At 39.7% G+C, this 22595-nt stretch overlaps 2 protein-coding genes across 8 annotated transcripts in view; one reads left to right on the top strand and one right to left on the bottom strand.

Annotated features, from left to right (window-relative positions):
- Positions 1 to 9216: 9216 nt before the first annotated feature.
- The window catches only part of MOB3B (MOB kinase activator 3B), a 324421-nt gene continuing 311042 nt past the window's right edge, over positions 9217 to 22595 (top strand). For 4 of the 7 annotated variants that reach the window (XR_011168757.1, XR_011168747.1, XM_069090511.1 and 1 more), the window contains exon 1: positions 9217 to 9501. The gene's annotated coding sequence lies outside the window, so the exon portion shown is untranslated. Of the gene's footprint in view, positions 9552 to 22595 lie in introns of all 7 variants that reach the window. The other 3 variants (XM_069090475.1, XM_069090492.1, XM_069090483.1) reach the window with 2 other exon arrangements.
- IFNK (interferon kappa) lies at positions 16273 to 22578 on the bottom strand. The gene has a single exon (XM_069090532.1). It carries the CDS (start codon positions 19108 to 19110, stop codon positions 18541 to 18543), a length of 570 nt encoding a protein of 189 aa, XP_068946633.1. The 5' UTR covers positions 19111 to 22578; the 3' UTR covers positions 16273 to 18540.

Here is a 22595-nt window from a genome sequence, read left to right as displayed (position 1 = left end):
GCGGCCAGGTGGCTCAGCGAGTAAGAGCACCGGCCCCAGTGTCGGGATGACCCGGGGATCAAATCCGGGCTCAGACACTTAGCACCCACCCAGAAACACCTGGCCGTGTAACCTTGAGCAAGTTACTTAACCCCAATTTCTTAGGGGTGGCCAGGTGGCTCAGCGAGTAAGAGCACCGGCTCCAGTGTCGGGATGACCCGGGGATCAAATCCGGGGTCATATACTCAGCACCACACCCAGAAATAACTGGCCGTGTAACCTTGAGCAAGTTACTTAACCCCGATTGCTTAAAAAAAAAAAAACATGTAGCCTACATTTCTATGTAAGTTTATGGTTACAACACATTTTACATAAATTATCTCATTTTATCTTCATAGTAGTTCCCATTCTATACTACTTTAAAGTTACCAAAGTGCTTTCCTTAGAACAACCCTATGAGACAGGTAATAATTGTAGCAACAACAATAATTATAACAATAGGCAGCATTTATATGGTGCTTTGATGTGTGCAAAGAGCTTTACAAATATGGTCTTATTTTAGCACCACAATTCTGGGAGGTTGGTGTTCTTATTATGCCCATTTTGTAGGAGGGGAAATTGAGGAAGACAGAGGTTAAGTGACTTGCTCAGAATCTCATAGTTAAGTGGCTGAGGTGAGATTTGAGCTCAGATCTTTCTGGCTCCAAGTCCAGTTTTCCTTCTAAGTAAGTATTATAATCCTCGTTTTAGAGACTATGAAAACCTTTGCCTTCTAGTGTTACCAAGTCCTCCTTGAAAATTAGGGGGATTTTTATTCCATTCAACAAAAACCTATTAAACACCTGCTATGAGTCAGTTGCTCTGTTAGGTGTTGGAATTACAAAGACAACAATGTAATAGTTTCTTCCCTCGAGGAGCTTACATTTTATTGAGGGAGCTGCTTCAAGGCAATTTGCATTGCCCCAGTCTTAGCTACAGGCATCATAATGGGAGTTGAAGGGCAAATGAAAAACTCTGTGTGAGCAAGCATTCATGGGTATGTTTATCCCAAGGCCCAGACCTAGCTGGAAATGTGGATCACCTATCCTCACTCTGGGTCCAGGATGGAGGAGAGGGAATTGACTGGCCTTTGTTCCAGTGGGAGGTGAGCACCAGCGGGAAGACAGACTAGGGACTAAACATTTTGATTAGTTACCAGCGCATGTTGGCCTTGGGCAGTCTCACAGAAACCAGCATCCTTCCAGACACCCTTATTCACCTCAGCAGAAAACAATCTCTTGAGGAGGAAGAAGCAACTAGAAATAATAACATGGCTAAGAGTCAGCCTACTGGCACAGAAGTCAGTGGGAGATTGTACCATTTTCTTAGACAAGGGGCTATGTATGAAAGACTTTTGCTCCCTTTTTTCCCCTATTGTCAATTACTTTGCTATTCTCAGTAGTTAACTGATATTTGATATATAATTCTGTTTTCTTAATAGAAAATGTGTTCCATTATACATATATATGCATATGTGTGTATACATACATATGTACATTATATCTGTATCTATACCTATATATATCTATGTATACACACACACACACAAACATGCACCTATGATTTCATTGTCATAGGAAATTCCTGATGAGGTGGCTCCATCCTACTGATGGGGTACCTGGGGTCTAAATCAATTTGTAAAACCAATTTGTAAAACGAGTTTGTACAATTGTAACTGCAATTTGTATTGTAAAATTGTAATCTGTAAAATCCCTTTCCCAGCCTCGAACTCTGCCCCTTCCCCCATCCACACACTCGGCCTAGGCAACACCTTGTGACTCCTTTGTTCTTACTTAATCTCTTCATGTCTCCTCCTGTCTGGCCCAAATCTCATCTAAACTATCTATGCACTAAAGTCACAAGTTCCTCCAGGTCAGCTCTAACCTTTATCTATGCACTGAGGTCCCTTCCCTCTGGTCAGCCCTGACAATGGCAGCCCTACCCTTTAAAAGTAAAAGCATGTACCCCTCTCACTCACAGGTCCCCTAAAGGACTCTTGCCCACTTCTTATAGAAGTGTAACAATAAACTTCTATAACTCTCACTCCAATTAAGCCTGAGACCTTCAATTCTTTCCAGACACTCTTGCAGGTTTTCTGGTCTTAGATAAGATCAGAATTCCTGCTGAACCTAGAGGGAGCCATCCCTCATCACTACGAATGTATATCTGTACCTACTCTAGTCTTAGAGAGTTGCTTAGGGGATAGTGAGAGGTTAAATTATTTACCCAGGGTCCCAACCCTACAATAAACCTGGTGGAACCAGGGATTCCAGAATTGAGTGGGATCATTAAGTCCTCAGTATATGCCAAACACTGTGCTAAGTACACAAGTATACTGGGTGTACAAATACAAGCAGAAAGAAAGCCTGCCTCGATACAGGGGAAGACAACAAGGCAAGCTGAAAAAGTGAGAGGGAGACATGCAGGAATCTGATTCCTTGGCATTATAGAAACAATCAGGAATGTGGAGTGGAGAGGAAGATGGGGCCGGTTTGAGCCTTCTCAAAATGAAGGTCCTGGAAAGGTATCAGCTAAGCAGAGAAAGAAGCCACAAGGGCCAAGGAAACATAATGTGTGAAATCTAAAGACAGAGTCCTCTGGAAAAGAGGCACATTGTACAGAAAGTCTGGGAGTTAGGAGTTCAGCCTGGAAAGGTAGGGGTGTGTGTGTGTGTGTGTGTGTGTGTGTGTGTGTGTGTGTGCGCGCGCGTGTGTGTGCCCTTAATGGCTGTTGCTTCTTAAGAAGTGATCATAGCAACTATAATTAGAATGTGAATAAGCATTATGTTATTTGGCAAATAAACTCAATTGAACTTAACCGAGAAATGCCCTTTCATGAAACTTAATTGAGAATCTCTTAAACTCTAAAATGCTGCTGTTAGAAATAGTTCAGGCTACAGTATTCATTCTGTCAATGAATAGGGGAAATATGCTTTTGACTATTTTGTTCATTTACTGTCAAAATGTTATGAAGTTGCTATGGTTGCACTTTTAACATACCCACTCTCCTTGATGGCACACTGTCAAAAGGGCTTGTGCTGAGTTAGTTTGGTAATAAAACTTCAATTGGAATGTTTTCCCCCCATTCCTGAACACCAGCACTATCATCCCATTAAAGAAAGTGTTGAAAAGGGACTAGAAAGTGCTGAAAATTAACTTGCATTAATTTTGGGATAGAGTTTGAATACTGTTCATTCCATATCAAAACACAGAAATCTGCCTCAAGCTACTCTTGTCCTTCCAAAGATGACGACAAACAGTGGAGCCTCTGAGTTTACCGTTTGGTTAATTTGTATGGCCGAGGCTCCTTTTTTAAATCTGATGGTTTAGAGGGAGGTGGATGGGAGCTGTGCACTGGGGGAGCTCTATTTTGGGTTTGAGGGTAATTCTAATATTTTCCCTTCTCTGAAGGGGAGTGGGATATTTTCTTCTCCTTTATCTACAGGAGTCCAGAGAGGAGTCCCTATCAATAGTACTTTTAAAAAGTAGGTTTTATACCTGAGTCTTCAGATCTCACAACTTTCCTGATGTAATGTGTTCTACTTGTATGTGAGGAAAAAGAAAGCAAAATGCAGTAGCAATTCAGGGCTGGAAAATCCAGTTCTAATGTTCTTCCTTTGTCAATAGCTGTAAAAATTTGATTTAGTTACTTAACATTTGTAGCTTCTGTTGATGATTTATAAAGTGGTATAAAACCTAAATAAAAGCAAAGAGTTAGAGCAGATTATCTTTGGAAATTCTCAGTTCTAAAATATCAAATTCTGCAATGGGGTTACATAAATACATATTTCCTTATTTGGTTGGTAAACATATTTGGCAAACTCTTATATTGCCCTCTTTTTTTTCAAATGCTTTATTAATTTCTGATTTACATCATTAATTTCCACCAGATTGTGAATTACAAATTTTCTCCCCGTTTTTCCCCTACTCACTGCCCCAAAATAGCAGTCCCACATGATATCCCCTCCTCCAATTTGCTCTTTTGCATATTTTCTCCCATAACCCTTTCAACTTTTCCAGTGGATCTCTATGCCCCAGTGTCTGTATATCTTATTTCCCAATTACATGTAAAATAGCATTAATAATAGTATATATATAGATATATATTTGATTTTAAAACTTTTAATTCCAGATTCATTCCCTTCCTCCCTTGTCACCCACCCTTACTGGGAAGATAAGCAGTTCAGTATACAGTACATGTTCCCTTACTGGGAAGATAAGCAGTTCAGTACATGTGTGGCTAATGCAAAACAATAACATAGTAGATAATATTGTGAAAGACTGACTATATTTCCCTCCCTCCTATCCCACCTCCCACTTGTTCTATTCTCTACTTTGATCCCGTCCCTTTACAAAAGTGGGTGCTTCCAACTTTCCTCACCTCCCAGCCTGCCCTCCCCTCCATCATCCCCCTTCTCATCCCTTTCTCCCCTACTCTCCTGGAAGGTGAGATACCCTATTTAGGGTGTATGTCATTCCCTCCCCAAGCCAAATTCAATGGGAATAAGGTTGACCCATTCCCTTTTGCCTTCCTATTCTTCCCCTCCATTGTAACCATTTTCCCTTGCCTCTTCTATATGAGATAGTTTACCTCATTCTGTCTCTCCTCATTTCCTCTCATTATATTCCTCTCTCACCTCTTAATTTCACCTTTTAAGTATCATCTGTTCCTGTTAAATTGGTCCTGTGCCCTCTATCTATGTATACCTGTAAACATATATACACATTCACATATGTATTCATATGCCCATATACCCTCATATAGACTATATATATATATATGTGCATATATATATTATATTTCTATTCCTTTCAACTACTGAGAAAAGTTTCATCAGTTACAATTATTGTTTTTCAATGTAGGAATGTTAATAGTTCAACTTTGATAAGTTCCTTATGTTTTCTTTTCCCTGTTTACCTTCTCATGCTTCTCTTGCTTCTTGTATCTGAATGTCAAATTTTCTGTACAACTCTGTTTTTTTCATTAAGAATGCATGAAAGTCCTCTATTCCACTGAATGACCATATTTTCCCCTGAAACGTGATGCTCAGTTTTGCTGGGTAGGTGACTCTTGGTTTTAATCCTAGCACCTTTGACCTCTGAAATATCATATTCCAAGCCCTTTGATCCTTCAGTGTAGAAGCTGCCAGATCCTGGGTTATCCTGATTGTGTTTCCACAACACTGAAATTGTTTCTTCCTCACTGCTTGTAATATTCTCTCCTTAATCTGGGAATTCCAGAACCTGTCTATAATATTCCTAGGAGTTTTCTTTTTGGGATCTTTTTCAGGAGGTGATTGGTAGATTCTTTCAACCTCTATTTTGCCCTCAGGTTCTAAAACATCAGGTCAGTTTTCTTTGAGAACTTCCTGGAGGATGATTTCTAGGTTCTTACTTTGATCATGGCTTTCAGGTAGTCCAATCATTTTTAAATTATCTCTCCTGGATCTATTTTCCAGGTCAGTGGTTTTTCCCATGAGACATTTCATATTACCTTCTATTCTTTCATTTGTTTGAATCTTTTAAACAGCATCTTGATTTCTCATAAAGTCATTAGCTTCCATTTGCTCCAATCTAATTCTGAAGCAATGATTCTCCTCATTGAGCTTTTGAGATTCTTTTTCCATCTGGCAAATTTGGCTTTTTAAGGCATTCTTCTCCTCATTGACTTTTTGAGCCTCTTTTGCCATTTGAGTCAGTCTGTTTTTCAAGGTGTTATTTTCCTCAGTCAGGCTGTTGACTCTCATTTCATAATTTTCTTGCATTGTTCTCATTTCTCTTCCCAATTTTTCCTCCACTTCTCTTATCTGCTTCTTATGGTGCTCTATAGCCTGTAACTAGCTCGTATTTTCCTTTGAAGCCTTAGGTGCAAGAATTCTGACTTTACTGTCTTCCTCCTGTTCCATGCTTTGCTCCTTTTTGTCCCCAAAATAGGAGTCTAATGTTGGAATCTTCTGTGTGCTTTGTTTCCTTTGCCTGGTCATGTCGCCCCTCAGTCACTTGACCCCTGGGCTTTTTGCCACAGTAGGACTCTGCTACCAGAAAGGGGAGCTTTCATCCCAAACACTGGGGTTTTCTCAGCTGCTGGAGGTATTAGATGGGTGCCCTCTCTGAGGTCTCCACAGGCTCTGGCAAGCTGGACACACACCCCAGGACCTCCACCCTAGACTGCAATCCAGACCTAAGCAGGTTAAAGCAAGAGCGATTACTCCTCAGACTGGTGCTTGGTCCCCCTATACTCTGCAGGCCAGGAGCTGAAGCTGCCACTGGTTGTCTCAGTGGCTTATCACCCCGGGGGCAAAAGCCAACACACTCCCAATTACTGGGTTCCAAAGTCCACACTGCACTGACCTCTCACTTTGTCCTTCGAATCTATGTGTTGATAATTCTGGAAATGGCCACAGCTGCTGCTCATCTGGAGTCCCTCCTGCAGTGGCTCTTCAAGCCCGCCCTGGGGTAAAACTTCCAGCAGGCAGAGCATATTCCTGCCAGCCTGCCGGGCTGTCCTCAGCAGGAGGTTAGCTTCTCTGTGTCATTTTGTGGGTTCTGCAGCTCCAAAGTATGTTCAGAGTCCCCTTTTTACATTGATTGGGGAAGGGGGAAGACAGAGCCGCAGGATGGTTGTGCTTCTACTCCGCCATCTTGATTCTGCCCGCTAATTCCCTGGAATGGATGTTTTATACTTCATCATGTATTTGTGTTTTATGCATACATTCAATTAAGTGACTGAAAATTAATTTGGCCTTTCAATCCAAAATTGTTTCATAAAGATAACGCATGCCTATATCAGAGATCTGTAATTTTGACAGTGGAAATTTCTTCCACGAATGTGGATTCTTTCACAATTTTCATAGGTAAGTCTTAGAGTTTCCTGAGCCTTAAACAGGTCAGGTGATTTATTTATTGTTAAATAGCTAATGAGTGTCACAACTTGAATTTGAACCCATGTCTTGGACTCCAAGTTCAACTCATTTGCCGCTACAGCTACGGCCTCTCTGATAATGGTTGAGGATTTATGTCTTATTGTAGCACTTTGTTTTACTGCTCTGATGTACATTAGGCAGGTAGGCGGCTCAGTGGATGGAGGATACAGGGCCTGGAGTCAGGAAAACCTGCGCTCAAATCCAGCTTCAGACACTTACTAGGTGTGTGACCTTGGACAACTCAGCCTCTGTTTTTATCAGTTTCCTCAATTGTAAAATGGGGATCGTAATAGTATCTACCTCTCAGGGTTGTGAGGATCAGATGAGATAATTGGGAAGCTCGTGGCACATACTAAGTGCTATAGAAATGTTAGCTATTAGTTTTACATGTTTATAACATTGTACATTAACAACTGTGTGTGTTCCTATTAGACTCTATGTGAGTGGGCATTGTTTCTTATTTAAATTTCTGTATTTCTTTTGTCACTAGCATAATGTCACTGGACACAGTATTTGCTTAATTAATTATTTTTTATGTATTTTGGGGGGGGGGTAAGGCAATGCAATTGGGCTTAAGTGACTTGCCCAAGGTCACACAACTAGTGTGTCAAGCATCTGAGGTCAAATCTGCACTCAGGTCCACCTGACTAAAGGGTTGGAGCTCCATTCACTTTGCCACCAGTTGCCTCAATAAATTATTTTTGAAAGAATGATCTGTGACTTTATACTGAAAAGGATATGTATTATTTTAGAAGACTATATTTAATCAGCACTTGCTTGTTTCAGCAGTGTTTTCTTTAGTTATCACAATTCTTGCCTGATGCATTTCCAAAGCAAGACCAAAGAACATGTAATGTGAATATTAAACAAGCATTAGAGCCTCTATCAATGCATGGGAATGATGAGTATTAACAGGGATACAATGACAACAGAGGCAGAGTTTCTGTTCTCAAGAGTTGGTCATCTACTACTTATTTTTGAATACTTGAAACTACTTTCTATGCATTCCATTTGAGAAACAATAAACAACAAGTGTTTATTAGTTATCTATTATGTGCCAGGGAATAGAGCACTGAGAGTACAATGGCAAAAAAGATATGTCTTTTGTTCTCAAGTAGAAGACATTCTATTGGGATGTTCCCTCTGAGATGGCAGTAATTGAGGGATTAACATTTGGTATAATTCCTAAATAATAACAATTCAACAACAGACATTTTAAAAGGGCTTTCTTTTTCCGAAGGCACTGTCCTAGGCACCTGGGATACAAAGTTAAAAATGGAACAGTTCATGGACTTAAGGAGCTTGTGTTCTATTGGTGGGGTCACCGAATACTCACAAACTAAGTCTAGTGCAAGGGAAATAGAGGAGGGAGAGACAACTAATAATTGGAAAGGATCAGGCTTCGTGGAGGAAGTGGCATTTTAATTGGTCTTGAACGAAAGTCAGGATTCTGAGAAGATGAGATGAGCGGGATACTACATCTAAGGGCAGGGAATGAATTATCTGAACGAAGGGAGGTGGGAGATGGAGTATGGGTTCTGGGAATGGGCAGCAGTTCCGTTTGACTGGAAAGCGGTGTAAGGAAACTGCAAATACAGGTTTCAAATTATAAAGGCAACTTGGAAAGATTTAACAACTCTGATCAACGCAGTGACCAACCACCATTCAAGAAAACCGATGCCACCTCTGGTCAGAGAGTTGGTGGATTGAGGGAACAGCTATCACACACACACACACACACACACAAACCTATAGTTTATGATTATAGCTAATGTGTGCATTTGTTTTGCTTGACTATAAATATTTGTTACTAAGGCTTTTTCTTTTTTTTTCCCCAAAGCAGGGGCATGGAATGAGGGAGAGGAAATAAATTATTTGAAAAAAAAAAGGGGGGGGGATTAAAAATAGGTTGGAGGCAGGTTATGGAGAGCCTTAAATGTCAATCCAACGATTTCGTATTTTATTTTATCGGCGACGAGGAGTCCAACCGAAAGTTTTGGAGCTGGGCGAGTAAAATGGTCAGTTCCGTGCCTTTAGGGAGAATATAGAGATCAGACCAGAGAGGTGAAATTGGAAGTCAAAGAACAATGAAACTCAGACAGTTGAGTCTAGAGGAGGTGGGTCAGAGTCGCTGCAAGAGGCGAGCGGGCTCCTGTCTCCCCTCTGCAGACCCAGAGAGGCAGGCCAGTCACAGTGACAATTGCTTGGCTCGCCTCTGATCCGTGATGGGGCTGCCAGGGCGTCCAGCGGACACTAGGGGGCCTCCCACTCCCGTACTCTGTCTGCTAGTGCCAGGCCCCCAGCAGGACGCTTGTTGCGGAGAGCATTGCTCCATACATGAGGGGGCTTTTTATGTGTGGCTCAGGCAGGCCCATTGCGTCTGTTACTGGGGCCGTGGCACTGCGCGGTTTGTTCACGTTGCACCGCATTTGGAGTTACCTCCCGTGGATCTGAAGCTGCGCCCGCTTCTCCCTTTGGCTACGAGGTAACCCTCTCCCTACCCCTTCAACTCCCTGGAATCCAGAGAGAGTGAGAGAGAAGACGGGGTTCCAAGGCTGAAGGTAAAATAATCCAGCTAGCAGGGGCGCAAAGAGAAGGCGGGCGCAGCAGCGTTAGCCTCAGTCGCCTGCCTCCTGGTCCTGGCTGCAGCTTCTCTGTGCATTGTGCCTGGGTAGGGGGGGAGTGAGGAGAAAGGGCTGGAGAGGGCAGAGGGGCCGAGTGGCCCACTCTCCACACCTGGATGTTGCGCAACAATGTGGCAGAAGTTGGCATTCTGTCTCTTCCCTCCCTGCACCTTCCCCCGCTTCCCATAACTTGTCTCTTCACCAGGTCGGGATGATTCCCCTCTTCATTCTAAATCCACTCTTGCTGATACATTTGGACTCCCCTGAGTGTGAATGTTCCTTGGTTACGCTTTTAATCACTGCGTGCTTAAAAAATAATAATGATCTAGAACTTCTTATAGATGAGATTTCCCCACTAACGCAGTTTTCTTCCCAGAAGTGTGTGTGTGGTGTGTGTGTGTGTGCGCGCGCGCGCGCGCATCTGTGCTCCAGGGCTCTTGTGTTGGGGTGAGGGGCTTCTGGGAAGAGACCGCAGCTCTCTTGACAAACTTTCGCAAGGAGAGCTACCCAGGACCGCAGGGAGAGGCAGAAGTGTTGGCGATCCGAGTAAAATGACTCATTGGGGGGTAGTCGGGGGAAGCCTTGCTTCTCTCTGGTTGCTTCTGTTTCCCTTTGGGGTAGCCTTGGTGGGGTAAACCTGGGGCAAGCTGAATACTTTCCAGATAGGACCACTACTGTCAAACATCTGGAAACTCAGCCCCTCCCTTTTCCCCGGGGGTGGGAGTGGAGATAAAAAACCTCCAACCTTCCTCTCAGAACGTGGCCCCACCCCGGGCCCATTTTAAGGCAGGTATGTTTAAGGCTAGCAAGTGCAGAATTCTTCCTGGGTGGAAGGGCCCAGCCCGGCCCTGAAGGAATGGGCTTTTGTTACTCCGTATCCCGCCGCGCATCTCTTCAACCCCTCCCCCCGAATTGTTTGTGTTTGAAACATCTGGCGGGGGAATGGAGTGGGAGAGCTGCAGGGGGATGGGGGGCGACCTCGACGTTTCCGGAGAGACACCGCTTTCTTTTCCTCCCGGCTATCACAGCCATTCTCAGGGTCACAATCTGGGACAAGAAAGCAAACTTTCCCTGCTTTCTCTGCTGCTGCACATCTGTCCTGGAGACATCCCGCCAGGCCTGCAGTGCTTGAAGGGCGGAGAGAAAGTGCCTAGATTCCCCGCCCCGTCCCCCCTTCTGGTAGCTGAGGGCACAGTCCCCAGATCTTATCACGTCCGCCACTCACAAAGTGCTTCGATCTGTAAAAGGCGCAGCTTGTAACTTAAAGGAAGAAAAAAGCCAATTAAACCCAAGATGCCCGATGTTTTTTTTCTCGGAGGGGCCGCTTAATTTGAGCCCTTAGCGCAAATACTGTAGCAGTGTAGGGCTGCCCCACAGTAGGTGAAGGAAGGCGCAGCTTCAAACTCCAAAGTTTCGGGAAACTTGTGGTTCTGTGGACCGCTTCTTTGTGGCGTGGGTGGGTGGCGGCATCTGGAGAGCCTTAACTGCTGCAGCTAGAGACTGAATCCACCTAGCGAGAATGAGCATAGGAAACCAAAGATCCTCAAACTCTTTAATTAATGAATGTTGCCAGGTGGGGAGTAATGTTGCTGAAAGGTTTGTAGTAAACATTTATTTTGTAAACTGGGAATGCCACAAATGAAAATTCTGGTAATTGCAGAATAAGCAGATCAAAGTTTGGTGCTTCCTATGGCACAGATTCAAATGGAGACATAGTAGGCACTTGATCAACTTCTGAATGAACCATATTTACTGGCTTGAGGGTCATGAGCAGGGGAACTCAGTGCTGTGCTATGTCCATTTTTTTTGTGTGACATTTCTATTTCCGTTTAGATCATAGAACAGCTTCCTTCATTTTTCCATTTAAATTGTACAATTTAAACATCGTCCAGAAAACCACCTATATTTAGTGTATTATTTACAGAAACCAATTGTGCAGTAGTAAATTCAGGACAATGCATGCTGTCTATACAGCAGATACACTGAGATGCCAGACCTCCTCAGTACTTGAGATGGGAACTTCTGAAAGTTCACTACATGTTCTGTCCTTTTTTTCTTAAGTATCTTGCCCAGGCTTTTTTGTAGAATGTCAGTAAATTTAGGCATCCAAGGAACTTCCATTGCACCCCCTCCAGTTTCACCCAGGGGAAAGAAGGAGGCAGCTGAGCCTCAAACTAAGGCTGGGTGACTTGTGTCTCACCTCTTGGTACAGTTCATTGGAACTGGAAATTACACAGTGGGTACTGTGTAGACTAAAGACCTGGTGTAGACTGCAGCACTAAATTATTTCCGGCACCCTGTAATTTAAATCCTAGCACTGATAGGCTGGTTTGGCAGGCTTAAATACAAGCAAGGTAGAAAGTCACTTAATATACATGTCTAGGGGTGGTGTAAGGTAATGCAAGGATAGATACCTTTTATTATTTATTCTTATAAATAATAACTATAGTAGCTAATAATGACAAGAACTAAGGTTTATAAACCGCTCCTTATGTGCCAGGGACTGTGCCAAGCACTTTTCAATTATTGACTCATTTGATCTTCACAATAACCCTAGGAGGTAGGTGCTGTTATCACCCCCATTTTACAGATGTGGAAACTGAAGCAAATAGAGATTCAATGACTTACTTGCTCTCTGTGAGACCAGATTTGAGGTCCGATATTCTATCCACTGTGCTATCAAACTGTCATTTTAAATTCCAAAAAACAACATCTAGCATTTAAACAGCACTTAAAAGTCTTCAAGGTGCCATTAAGCACTTACTAAGTGCTAGGCACTTTGCCAAGTGCTAGGGATAAAATTATACAAACAAGAAAGGAGAATGTTGGTGATTGTCTTAGAGTGGTACAAGGGGTTTGCAGGAAGCATAAAATTCCACTTTTTATGACAAATAGGTGTTTCTGTAATGTTAAGTCAAGCTACAATTGTGACAGCGAAGACTCAAAAGTCTACTTCAAATACAGCAGGGGCACCTTTTTCAAAACTTAGTTAATAAAAATGCCTTCTCCAGGTGCTCTCTAGGCAAATCTGGTCTCAGCCTCTTTCCTATTTTCAGACTTGGTGAGTTTTGACTTCATATGAAAAGAGCCAAGAAAATAAATCAGTAAATTGACTAGAGATGACAGGGCCTCCTTGTTTTCTCATTTCCAGTTATCACTAATTGGTTTGAAGAGAAAAAAAATTCCTAAAGCATGAGTGACATTCAGAAGTTTTCTCATGAAAATGTTTCCTAAAGACAGTATTACATAAGGAGGAACACAGAACTGTATTTTTACTAGAAACTTCATGAATAATACCATTGTAAATGTCCAAGGCAATACATTCTTTCCTTCTGTTATAGTTTGGTGGAGAAAATGGCCTAAGTATAGGGGAAGACAAAAGCAGAGTATGACTTCCTTCTATATCCCAAGAACAATTCTGATGGCTACAGATTACTGAAATTCTTGACCAATTTGATATTTTCTCCTACACTCCCGTTTTACTTACACTTACGAAAGTCATAATTGTAAATTATAGAATCAGAAGCACCAATATCATGAGAGTAGTTCGAAGGACAATGAAACTTAGAGAAATCCCTGGAGAATAGTAATTCTGTACTTTATACTTAGTTTGCAAATCCAAGAAACATCTCCAATAGATATCAGAGATATCTATAGACTATTTTTATTTTTTGCTGAATGAGTTATGCAATAATTCACCCTCTTGCTTTCTTCTTCTATTTGCTTGCTTTGTACCCCTTCATTTTTCCTTTTTAACTTCTTGACCAAGACCGTTATTTGAGGCTAAGGCTTCCTGTGCACGGTGGGCCTCATGTGTAGACAATCTAAGCTTGTACATATTTATGCTGAAGAGGACTAAAAAAGTGTGGAGTTGAGAGGTTGGCACATAAACTCTACCAGAAAAATTCTAGTGATGGCAGCAGGTAAATTCCCTTTTCTTTGGAGTCCTTCACAGAGACATATTTTCTGTGTTTGTTCCTTGCTTGAAGGTGGACATTTCTGAAAAAGATGGAGAAATATCATTTCACAAATTTATTGAACTTCAGACAGGGACCTTAACGTCTTCAAAACCAAACCATATGTGAATGACAAATCCCAGCTATAATATCCTTGAAAAGTGGCCCCTGACTTTCTGTTCTAAGTCCTCTTACTACCATAAGGGACAAGCTTATTCTACTTTTGAGGAGCTCTAATTATTATTAATAGTAGCAGACATTAGCACTTAAAGGTTTGCAAAGCAAACTTTACATTTTCTCATTAGAACTTAGCAACAGTACCACAAATAATACCATAGGTTTTACAGATAATATCTCCAATTTATAAATGAGGAAACCAAGTCTGACCAAATTTAGCTTTCTCCCCATTAAGTAAGGAAAGTTTTTCTTACAATGACCTAAAATCCCCACAACTTCCAGAGTGTCCTGGATTTGATGTCAGGACCTGGATTCAAATCCTGGCTCTGCTGTTAGCTATCAGTACAAGAGCCTAACCTTTCTGGGTCTTACTCTCCTCATCTTTGCCAAGTAATTTTCCCTACAGCTAAATGTATGAAAAGATTAACTTTCTGAAATTAGTTGAAATAACACAATGTAAACTTTTTTTAAAAAATTTCCTTCATTCAGTAGTTAACAGATAATTACATGGCACCTTCTGCAAGGTAACGCTAGGAGTTGACAGGTATACAGAAATAAATAAGATAAAATTTTGTCTTCAAAAATTTATAATCTATTTCTATTATACTCTACAAGCTATTTTGGACTTAAATGAGTACTTTATATGCATTACATTCAAAGAATGCATCATTGATCAGCAGTTGAACTAGATGACCTCCAAGGGCCCTTCTAGGTTGAAATCTTTTTCTTTTTTTCCCCACTTAATAGTATTTTGTTTTTTCCAATTGCATATAAAGATAGTTTTCAACAATCACTTTTATAAGATTTTGAGTTCCAAATTTTTTCCTCCCTTCCTCCCACCTCTTCTCCTTCTCCAAGATATGAAGCAATCTGATATAGGCTATACATGGACAGTCATATTAAACATATTTCCACATTAATCATATTATGAAAAAGTATCATAACAAAGGGGAAAAACAATGAGAAAAAAACAAACAAAAAATAGAAACTAGTATGCTTTGATCTTTATTCAGATTCTGTAGTTCTTTCTCTGGGTGTGGATAGCATTTTCCATCCTGAGTCTTTTGGAATTGTATCATTGTATTGCTGAGAAAAGCTAAGTCTATCAAGATTGGTTATTGTGCAATGCTGCTGTTACTGTGTATAATATTCTGCTTCTCACTTCACTCAGCATCAGTTCATGTAAGATTTTCCAGGTTTTTCTGAAATCTGCCTACTCATCATTTTTAATAGCACAATCTTGTATGCCATTGCATTTATTCATATACCACAATTTGTTTAGCTGTTCCACAATTGATGGGCATCCCCTCAATTTCCAATTCTTTGCCACCACAAAAAAAAAACTGCTATAAATATTTTTGTACATGTGAATCCTTGTCCCTTTTTTATGATCTCTTTTGGACAAAGACCTACTGGTGAAATTATTACTGTATCAAAGGGTATGCACAGTTTTATCTCCCTTTGGGCATAGCTCCAAATTGCTCTCTAGAATGGTTGGATGGATTCACAACTCCACCAACAATGTATTAGTATTTCAATTTTCCCACATATTCTCCCAGATTCTTAATTTTCCTTTTTTTTTTTGTCATATTAGCCAATTTTATAGGTGTGATGTGGTACCTCAGAGTTGTTTTAATTTGCATTTCTCCAATCAGTGATGTAGAGTGATTTTTCATATGATTATAACTTTAATTTCTTCTTCTGAAAACTGCCTGTGATCCTATGACCATTTATTAATTGGGGAATGACTTATATTCTTATACATTTAACTCAGATCTCTGTATACTTGAGAAATGAGGCCTTGATAAGAGATGCTGGCAGTAAAAATTGTTTTCCATCTTTCTGCTGTTCTTCTAATCTTGGTTGCATTGGCTTTGTTGGTACAAAATCTTTTTAATTTAATGTAATCAAAATTATTCATTTCGCATTTCATAATGATCTCAATCTCTTGTTGGGTCATAAACTCTTCCCTTCTCCATAGATCTGGCAGGTAAACTATTCCTTGCTTTCCTAATTTGTTCATAATATCACCCTTTATGTCTAAATCATGTACCCATTTTGACCTTATCTTGGTATACGGTATAAGATGTTGGTCTGTGCCCAGCAGGGGTGGGGAATCTGTGGTCTCAATGCCCATGTAGCCCTATAGGTCCTTAAGTGCAGCCCTTTGAATTCAAACTTCACAGAATAAATCCCTTTAATAAAAGGATTTGTTCTGTAAAACTTGGACTCAATGAGTGAGAAGGCCACATGTGGCTTTGAGGCTGCAGGTTCCCCACCCCTGAGCCCAATTTGTGCCATACTACTTTTGAGTTTTCCCAGCAGTTTTTCTCAAATAGTGTGTTCTCATCCCAGAAGCTGGAGTGTTTGGGTTTATCAAAGAGTAGCTTTCCAATAGTCATTCATTACTGTGTCTTGTGTGCCTAACCTATTCCACTGGATCAGCTCAAAATCTTTGGTCTTATGGCCAGTCATTTGGCCCTAGTTCTGTTCTCTGAAGTTAAGGAAGACAAAATCTGCATAATTAGCTAGGTGATAAGTTAATGTGGGCAGTGGCTACACAGATAAACCATAATAGTATTGTGCTCACTCAATCATTTAGATAATTTAGGAAAAATAAAACCAAATAATTAGAAAGAAAAACTGTTTGGCTTGATTTATTCATGATGGGTAATTCACTAAATCCTGGCTTAACATTCTACTTCACAGGCTGAATGAAACAAAAAAAAAGTATCATATTTAGGAATCCCAGCATAAAGATCTTTATATTTCATTTATTTGAAGGGCAAGAGGTGAAAAAATCTATCACAGATTTCAACCATTTGGGTATAGAATGAAAGTAAGTAGAAAACACTGCTTTTGTGTTAAGTAACTATGTGATATATCTTAAATCTCCCAAAATAAAATATTAGTAACAACAGCCACCACTAGCATTTATCTAATGCTTTAAGGTTTGCAAAGCATTTTACAAATATTATCTCATTTGGTCCTCACAACAACCCAGGAAGATAGGAACTATTTTTATCCCCATTTACAGATGAGGAAAATGAGTCAGAGGTTAAATGACTTGCTTTGAGTTCAGATCTTCCTAATACCTCATCCACCACTGTTCCACTTAGCATAGTATAATATTAGTAACTATGATTGTTCATTTCTAGGTGTTTTCTTCACGTTTTTCTTTTTCTGGTATAAACAGTTTTTTGTCTTGCCTGTCTACGAATTGCAGGAAATTAGGAAGTTTCCCTTGAGGCCATACAGAAACTTCACAGTTTGGAATAGTTTTCATAGAAAATCATGCCATTTTTGTTTTCAGACTGTACTTAGAAAATCACAGAATGTTAGAACTTGAAAGGACCATAGTTAGAAATTATCTATCTAATTTAGCTCCCTGATTTCACAGATTAGGAAATTGCGGTCAAGAAAGATAAAGTGCCTTATCCAACATAAAAAACATAGTGTCAGATAAGGGACTTGAACCTGGTCTTTTTTAGTTCTGGATGGCACCTGTTTTCATTCTACCACATTTTGTTTATTTATGACTTCTGATTAGTGTTTCTCAGATTTTATATTTTCTTGTGTTTTGTCATCTTTTAAAATTTGGTTCCATTGGTAATTTTCAGAAGTGAAATCCAAGAGAAGGGTAATGATATATATTGCCCTCTTACTTGGCTTCAGAATATTACTTACAGTTGTAGGTTGGAAGCACGAGGTTCAAAAATCTCAGCCATCAGTCTCTCCATGAAAAGAGAAAGGAAGTCTTTTTCCTTCAGATGTTTTATCATGGACATTAAGACATTCTGATAGATTGTAAAATTTGAGCAAAATGGATTAATGAGCTGAAGCGTTAGATTTGGCAACACCTGCTTTTTGCTTAAGTGTTCAATGGGTTTCTCACCACCAGTTGGGTTGGTAACATTTATGAAGAAGAGAAAAAAAAAAAAAAAAACAGGGCAAAGTGAGTGAGACTTTGTAAAAACATGGAGAAAGGAAAGGAAAGTAAAAAAGGGGAGCAGAAGATAGAAGTACTAGTTCTTTAAACTTCTGGTGAGGCATATATAAAGAAATCCATGAATAACCCTTCTTTACTACTTTCGCCATCTTTCTCACTGGCTTCTAAGGTCTAATCACTGGGAAGATTGATATAGGGACTTTCAAGTAAGCCCCCTCCCCTTCTGTGATTAGGCACCATAAAAAAGACTAAACTTTAGCCCTTTTAAAATTCGTTTCTCATGCCCACATGTCCAAATATCATTTATACACGATGTCAACAGTGGGCATTAACCTTAGCTCTTTTATTTTACATACTATCAGAGTCTCAAGAATTTTGTGTTTTTTCCTGAAATTTTTAGAACTATCTTCTATATTCAGATATTTCCTCTTTTTAGTCAATTAGTTTCAGTCTTGAAGAAGAAAAAGAAGAGTTAGGCAGAAGAGTAATCATTGAGAAGAGTGCTTATAAATAACCCCTTAAGTAATTAAATACTGCAATTTTTGGACTGGCCATGCAAGTCTAAACATTGAATGAATCACTAATAGATACTAAGTAGAACTAAAGATAGATGTACAATACATGGCAATAGGAATCAGCAGTTGTTAAAATAGTCCATTTCTAACATGTAAAGATAGTGTAATTTTTGGAGAGAAAAAAAGGATTTTTCTTTTAAAAGGTACCTTATTTGGGCGGCCAGGTAGCACAGCGAGTAAGAGCACCGGCTCCAGTGTGGGGATCACCTGGGGATGGAATCCAGGCTCAGACACTTAGCACCCACCCAGAAACACCTGGTCATGTAACCTTGAGCAAGTTACTTAACCCTGATTGCTTTAAAAAAAAAAAGGTACCTTATTATTTGAGTTGTGAGAGGAGTTTCTGAAGTGTGTACAAACATCTTCTCATTTCCAGTCGTACTATCTCCCATGCACAGTGACTGTATTTCTTCTCCTTTAGGAAATTAACTATTCTCTTGAAATATCTCTTCAGTTCCCAGTTGTTCAGCTGGAGGATACTAAGTCCTGATGCCTCTTTCTCCAGTTCTTTCTTTTGTTTCTCATCTTCTTCCAAGCATTTTTGTAGATACTCAGATTGCTGATGAAGCCCAATTTGAATTTTTTGAATATTTTCAACTTCCCAATTGAGTGGGAGATAATTCTTACTGAGGATGTTGAAAATGTGTTGGGACATCTCATAGATAACTGTCTTAATATTCTTCAGAGATTGGTCAGGTGGTAGAAACTCTTGGGAAAACTTAAAGTCCATCCTTATACTTAGACATTGGAGAGGAAATTCTTTGCTCATCTTGCTCAGAAGTATCATGGCCCTCCAGTTGACATTTCTTAGGTAGGAATAAAGTAAATTGCATTGCAGAGAAGAGACACTGGTGACCAACAAAATAAGAGGTATGAAAACTTTAAACATTTTTGGATATTGGGTACTTGTCAAAACCTCAAAATCTTTAAGATGGGATTAACGAAGGTATTTTTGTATTTGGTACTCAGTTGTTCCTTTATATACCTGAATTTAATCAGCAGGAGGAGTTTTCATTCGTCATTTTATACTTCATAGCATTCACCCTTTTCCTGTGCCTTTGGGGCTTTTGACTTTGAATGACTTACACACTGACTTCTAAGGAATCTTATCAGAGACTTTTAATTGTGAAAAAATGAGCAAAGCATTACTGTTTTTCTTGCCTCAGTATCCTAGATTATCTATATTTCTAAGCTTATGGAGTCATCATAAGTAGATTGATCCAGGGACTTGTAGTGAAAACTAAAAATGTGATTAGGCACAGAATCATCTGTAAAGACCAAATTTTAGCTCTTTCAAAATGAGTTCCTTATGCCCATGTGTCTCAATACGCATTTATAAATGACATCATTATGACTTTATTATTTTAGGGATTACCAGAGTATCAAGAATTTTGTTTTATTTTTCTGAAAGTTTTATAATTCTGTATTCAAACATTCACCTCTTTTGTGTAATTGAGTTCAGTCTCAGGAGGGAAGAGGAAGAGGACTGGGCAGATTTAAAAATCCTAGGACTTTAGAATCAGGGGGAGATCTTTCAGATCATCTAATTCAATGGATTTGTTTTATAAATGAGGAGACTGAAGCCTAAAATGGTTATGTAGCTACTTTTTTACAGAACCTGGCCTAGGGCCCAGGTCTTCTTATTCCTGTCTGGTATTAAGGTGTGTTAGGGTGGTGCTTGTGAAATAGGAGTTTCTATTCTGTGGAGTATAACAAACATTTTGACTCTTTGTAAAGGTTTTTATTCTATGAAAACTAAGTCAGTGTAACCAATTATGCCACCATTATATTGTTCTTTCCTACTTTCTCTTAAGAACTTAGTAAGAGTTTTTCAACCTCAGTTGGCACTCAAATATATAAAAAGATTGAAGGATATGTTTCTGTTTTATTTACTTCGTAACTTCCCTTAAAGTATTGTATCTTTGTCTTTCCCAGTCCCCCTTTTCTATCCTCCACCCCTCCAGTCTTTATTCTAGATAGCAGTTCAAAACATTGGGGTTTTATGGTTTTCCCTCCTACATGAGAATTTTGCATGACAAAGATATTTTCACTCTGGCGACTGAGTTTTCCAGGGTCTAATTCATCCAGGAAAATATGTCCCTGTGCTTATGGAAGTGACTTCCTATTAGATGTTTTTAACCATTTTAGCTTGATTCCTATTCTTCTGCACACACCCAAAGGAAGTGGATTATTTTACAAGGAGAAAGTTGTTAGCCTAATCACTCCTTGTAAACATCATCTTCATCAGTAAGCCTTCTTTTTATTTTTTTTTTTTTGTACATTATGGTCTGCACACACAGTAAGTACTTACTAAATGTCTTAAAATTGAATTGTTGAATGTGATATTTTGGAATCATTATTGACGATGGCTGGTAACCACATTTCCACATATATGATTCATTTAGTGGGCATTTGTTATTCTCCTTTTACATGCCACATACTTTGCAAAATATTTGGAGTACTCAGATGGGTTTGTAATATCATTTGTTTTGGGTGAGATCTTAAGTCTGAAGCTAGAAGGGGCCCTTAATTTTACAGATGAGAAAACTGAAGCCCAAGGAAGCCAAACGATTTGCTTAAGGAACTACAGGAGCCACTGTCAACAGAGCTGACATTCTTTGCACTTAACCTTGGTCTTCTTAATAAATGTCAGAGATGGGATTTAGACCTGAGTCCTCTGCCGGCAAAACTAGTATTCTTTCTCTTGTATATTCTCTCTAACAATGCTAATTGAAACCCTGCACATCCTATCCACTGCTGTCCACATCCAAATTCACCATTCTTTCCTCTCCTTTGGATATCAGTAGGCCACTAGAGAAATATGTTTCTATCAGGTATCCCTCACCCTTGCCTTAGAGCCATCCCAAACTCATTTCTTCTTTTGATCATGTTTCCCTGATAAAATCCTTCATGCCTATTCTTGGGTTCCATGTCTTCTAGCAATACTCCACAGATAGGGTTTGAGGATACAAAGACAAAAAAAGTAACAGTTTCTGACTTCAAGGAGATTAAATTCTGTTGGGGAAAGCAACGTATGCCCAAACAAGAAAATACAAAATCATATGGGCTTTATTGAGCATCGATTGAGTCCAGGCTCAAGGAAAATTTGCATAAATAGATTCTGGATGGACCAGTCTACTGGCAAATAGTTATTGTTGATTTTAGCATAATTCCAGCAATTGTTTTCTAATCAATTTTCCATTCAAAGATATACCATAAGGTCTTTTTAGATTGATACTGATTTCACAGGATGATTTCAATGACTTACCTTAAACTGAACTCCTTAAGGATAGGAACTGTTGCATTTACTTAAGTATTCTCTTCCTCTTCTCATTCTCTCCTTCCCCTTCTCTCTTTCTCCTCCCACCTTCAAAAGAAGGTATTTCTCCTTCTCCCTCAAAATCCAAGGAGGAAACCTGCATTTCTCTTATTATCTTTTTCTTGGCAAGCTACCAAGATATCTTAGCTGTGAAATAATAAGATGTTTTGAAGACTTGAAAATGAAGGGGTATGAAAAACCCCACATGCTAAAAAAAAGTTATTTAAACTTCACACCTCTTTAGACTACATTAATCAGGTTTTCAGAGGCTCTGCATGGTTGGAAATTTTGACTTCCAGTAGTACAGTGTTGGAATTACTGGGGCTCCCTGCTGTATCTCCTAATTTCAACACCTCCAAAATCTCTATGTACTTTTTCTCCAGTGAAGATTGAAACACTATTATAACTAGTGGTCTTAAAAAGATATGGTGGCTAAAAACATTTATCATGGCTTGCTTACCTGTTGCTGATCATCATAGGCTGAGCAACTAGGCTGGACCTTGGTAGTGTTGGAAATGCCAACTTGGAAAAAGCAAAAACCCAGTTTATACCAGAAATCTGATATCAAAAGAAACTTATTAGAGAGAAATCCAAAGGAATTGGACACTTCTGGCCAGAAGAGGAGCCCTTCCCTCTTGTGGAAGGCAGAGTCCCGGGTACAAAGGCCAAGCCAGTTTTATACATTAGTTTGGTGCAAACATTCCCTTTAGAGGATTGACTGGCTCATTCTCTTTAGGGTACACCTTTTCCATTACCATACATTATTACTATTGAGACTCTCATTGTTAGATAATATACATAATACATGAGGTTCTAGATGTGTCCCTATCTGGGCCAGAGTGTCCCAAGGCCACTGTGTGTCTTCTAACTGGTCAGATCTGCCTGTTGTTGCCAGCTTCGTTTTATTCCACATTATTTCACTTTTAGTATTATCTAGAAGTTCAGTAGGAACTGGGAATCCAACTTTTTCCCAAGGCTACTGCCTCAACTTTTCCTAAGCCTACTGTCTGGTCCTGCTAAGCTCACTTTTTATCAGTAGCCTCATTTCACAATTT

This window comes from Petaurus breviceps, unplaced genomic scaffold (genome assembly GCF_028583685.1).
Source record: "Petaurus breviceps papuanus isolate PSGF00001 unplaced genomic scaffold, PetGlider_PUasm1.0 125, whole genome shotgun sequence".
NCBI classification, from domain to species: domain Eukaryota; kingdom Metazoa; phylum Chordata; class Mammalia; order Diprotodontia; family Petauridae; genus Petaurus; species Petaurus breviceps.
Note: the sequence above shows the minus strand (reverse complement) of the source record. Positions and strands in the feature narration are given on the sequence as shown.

Bases quoted from the DNA above. Each gene is read 5' to 3' on its own strand.
- IFNK (XM_069090532.1), bottom strand. From the start codon at position 19,110: ATGTTTAAAGTTTTCATACCTCTTATTTTGTTGGTCACCAGTGTCTCT.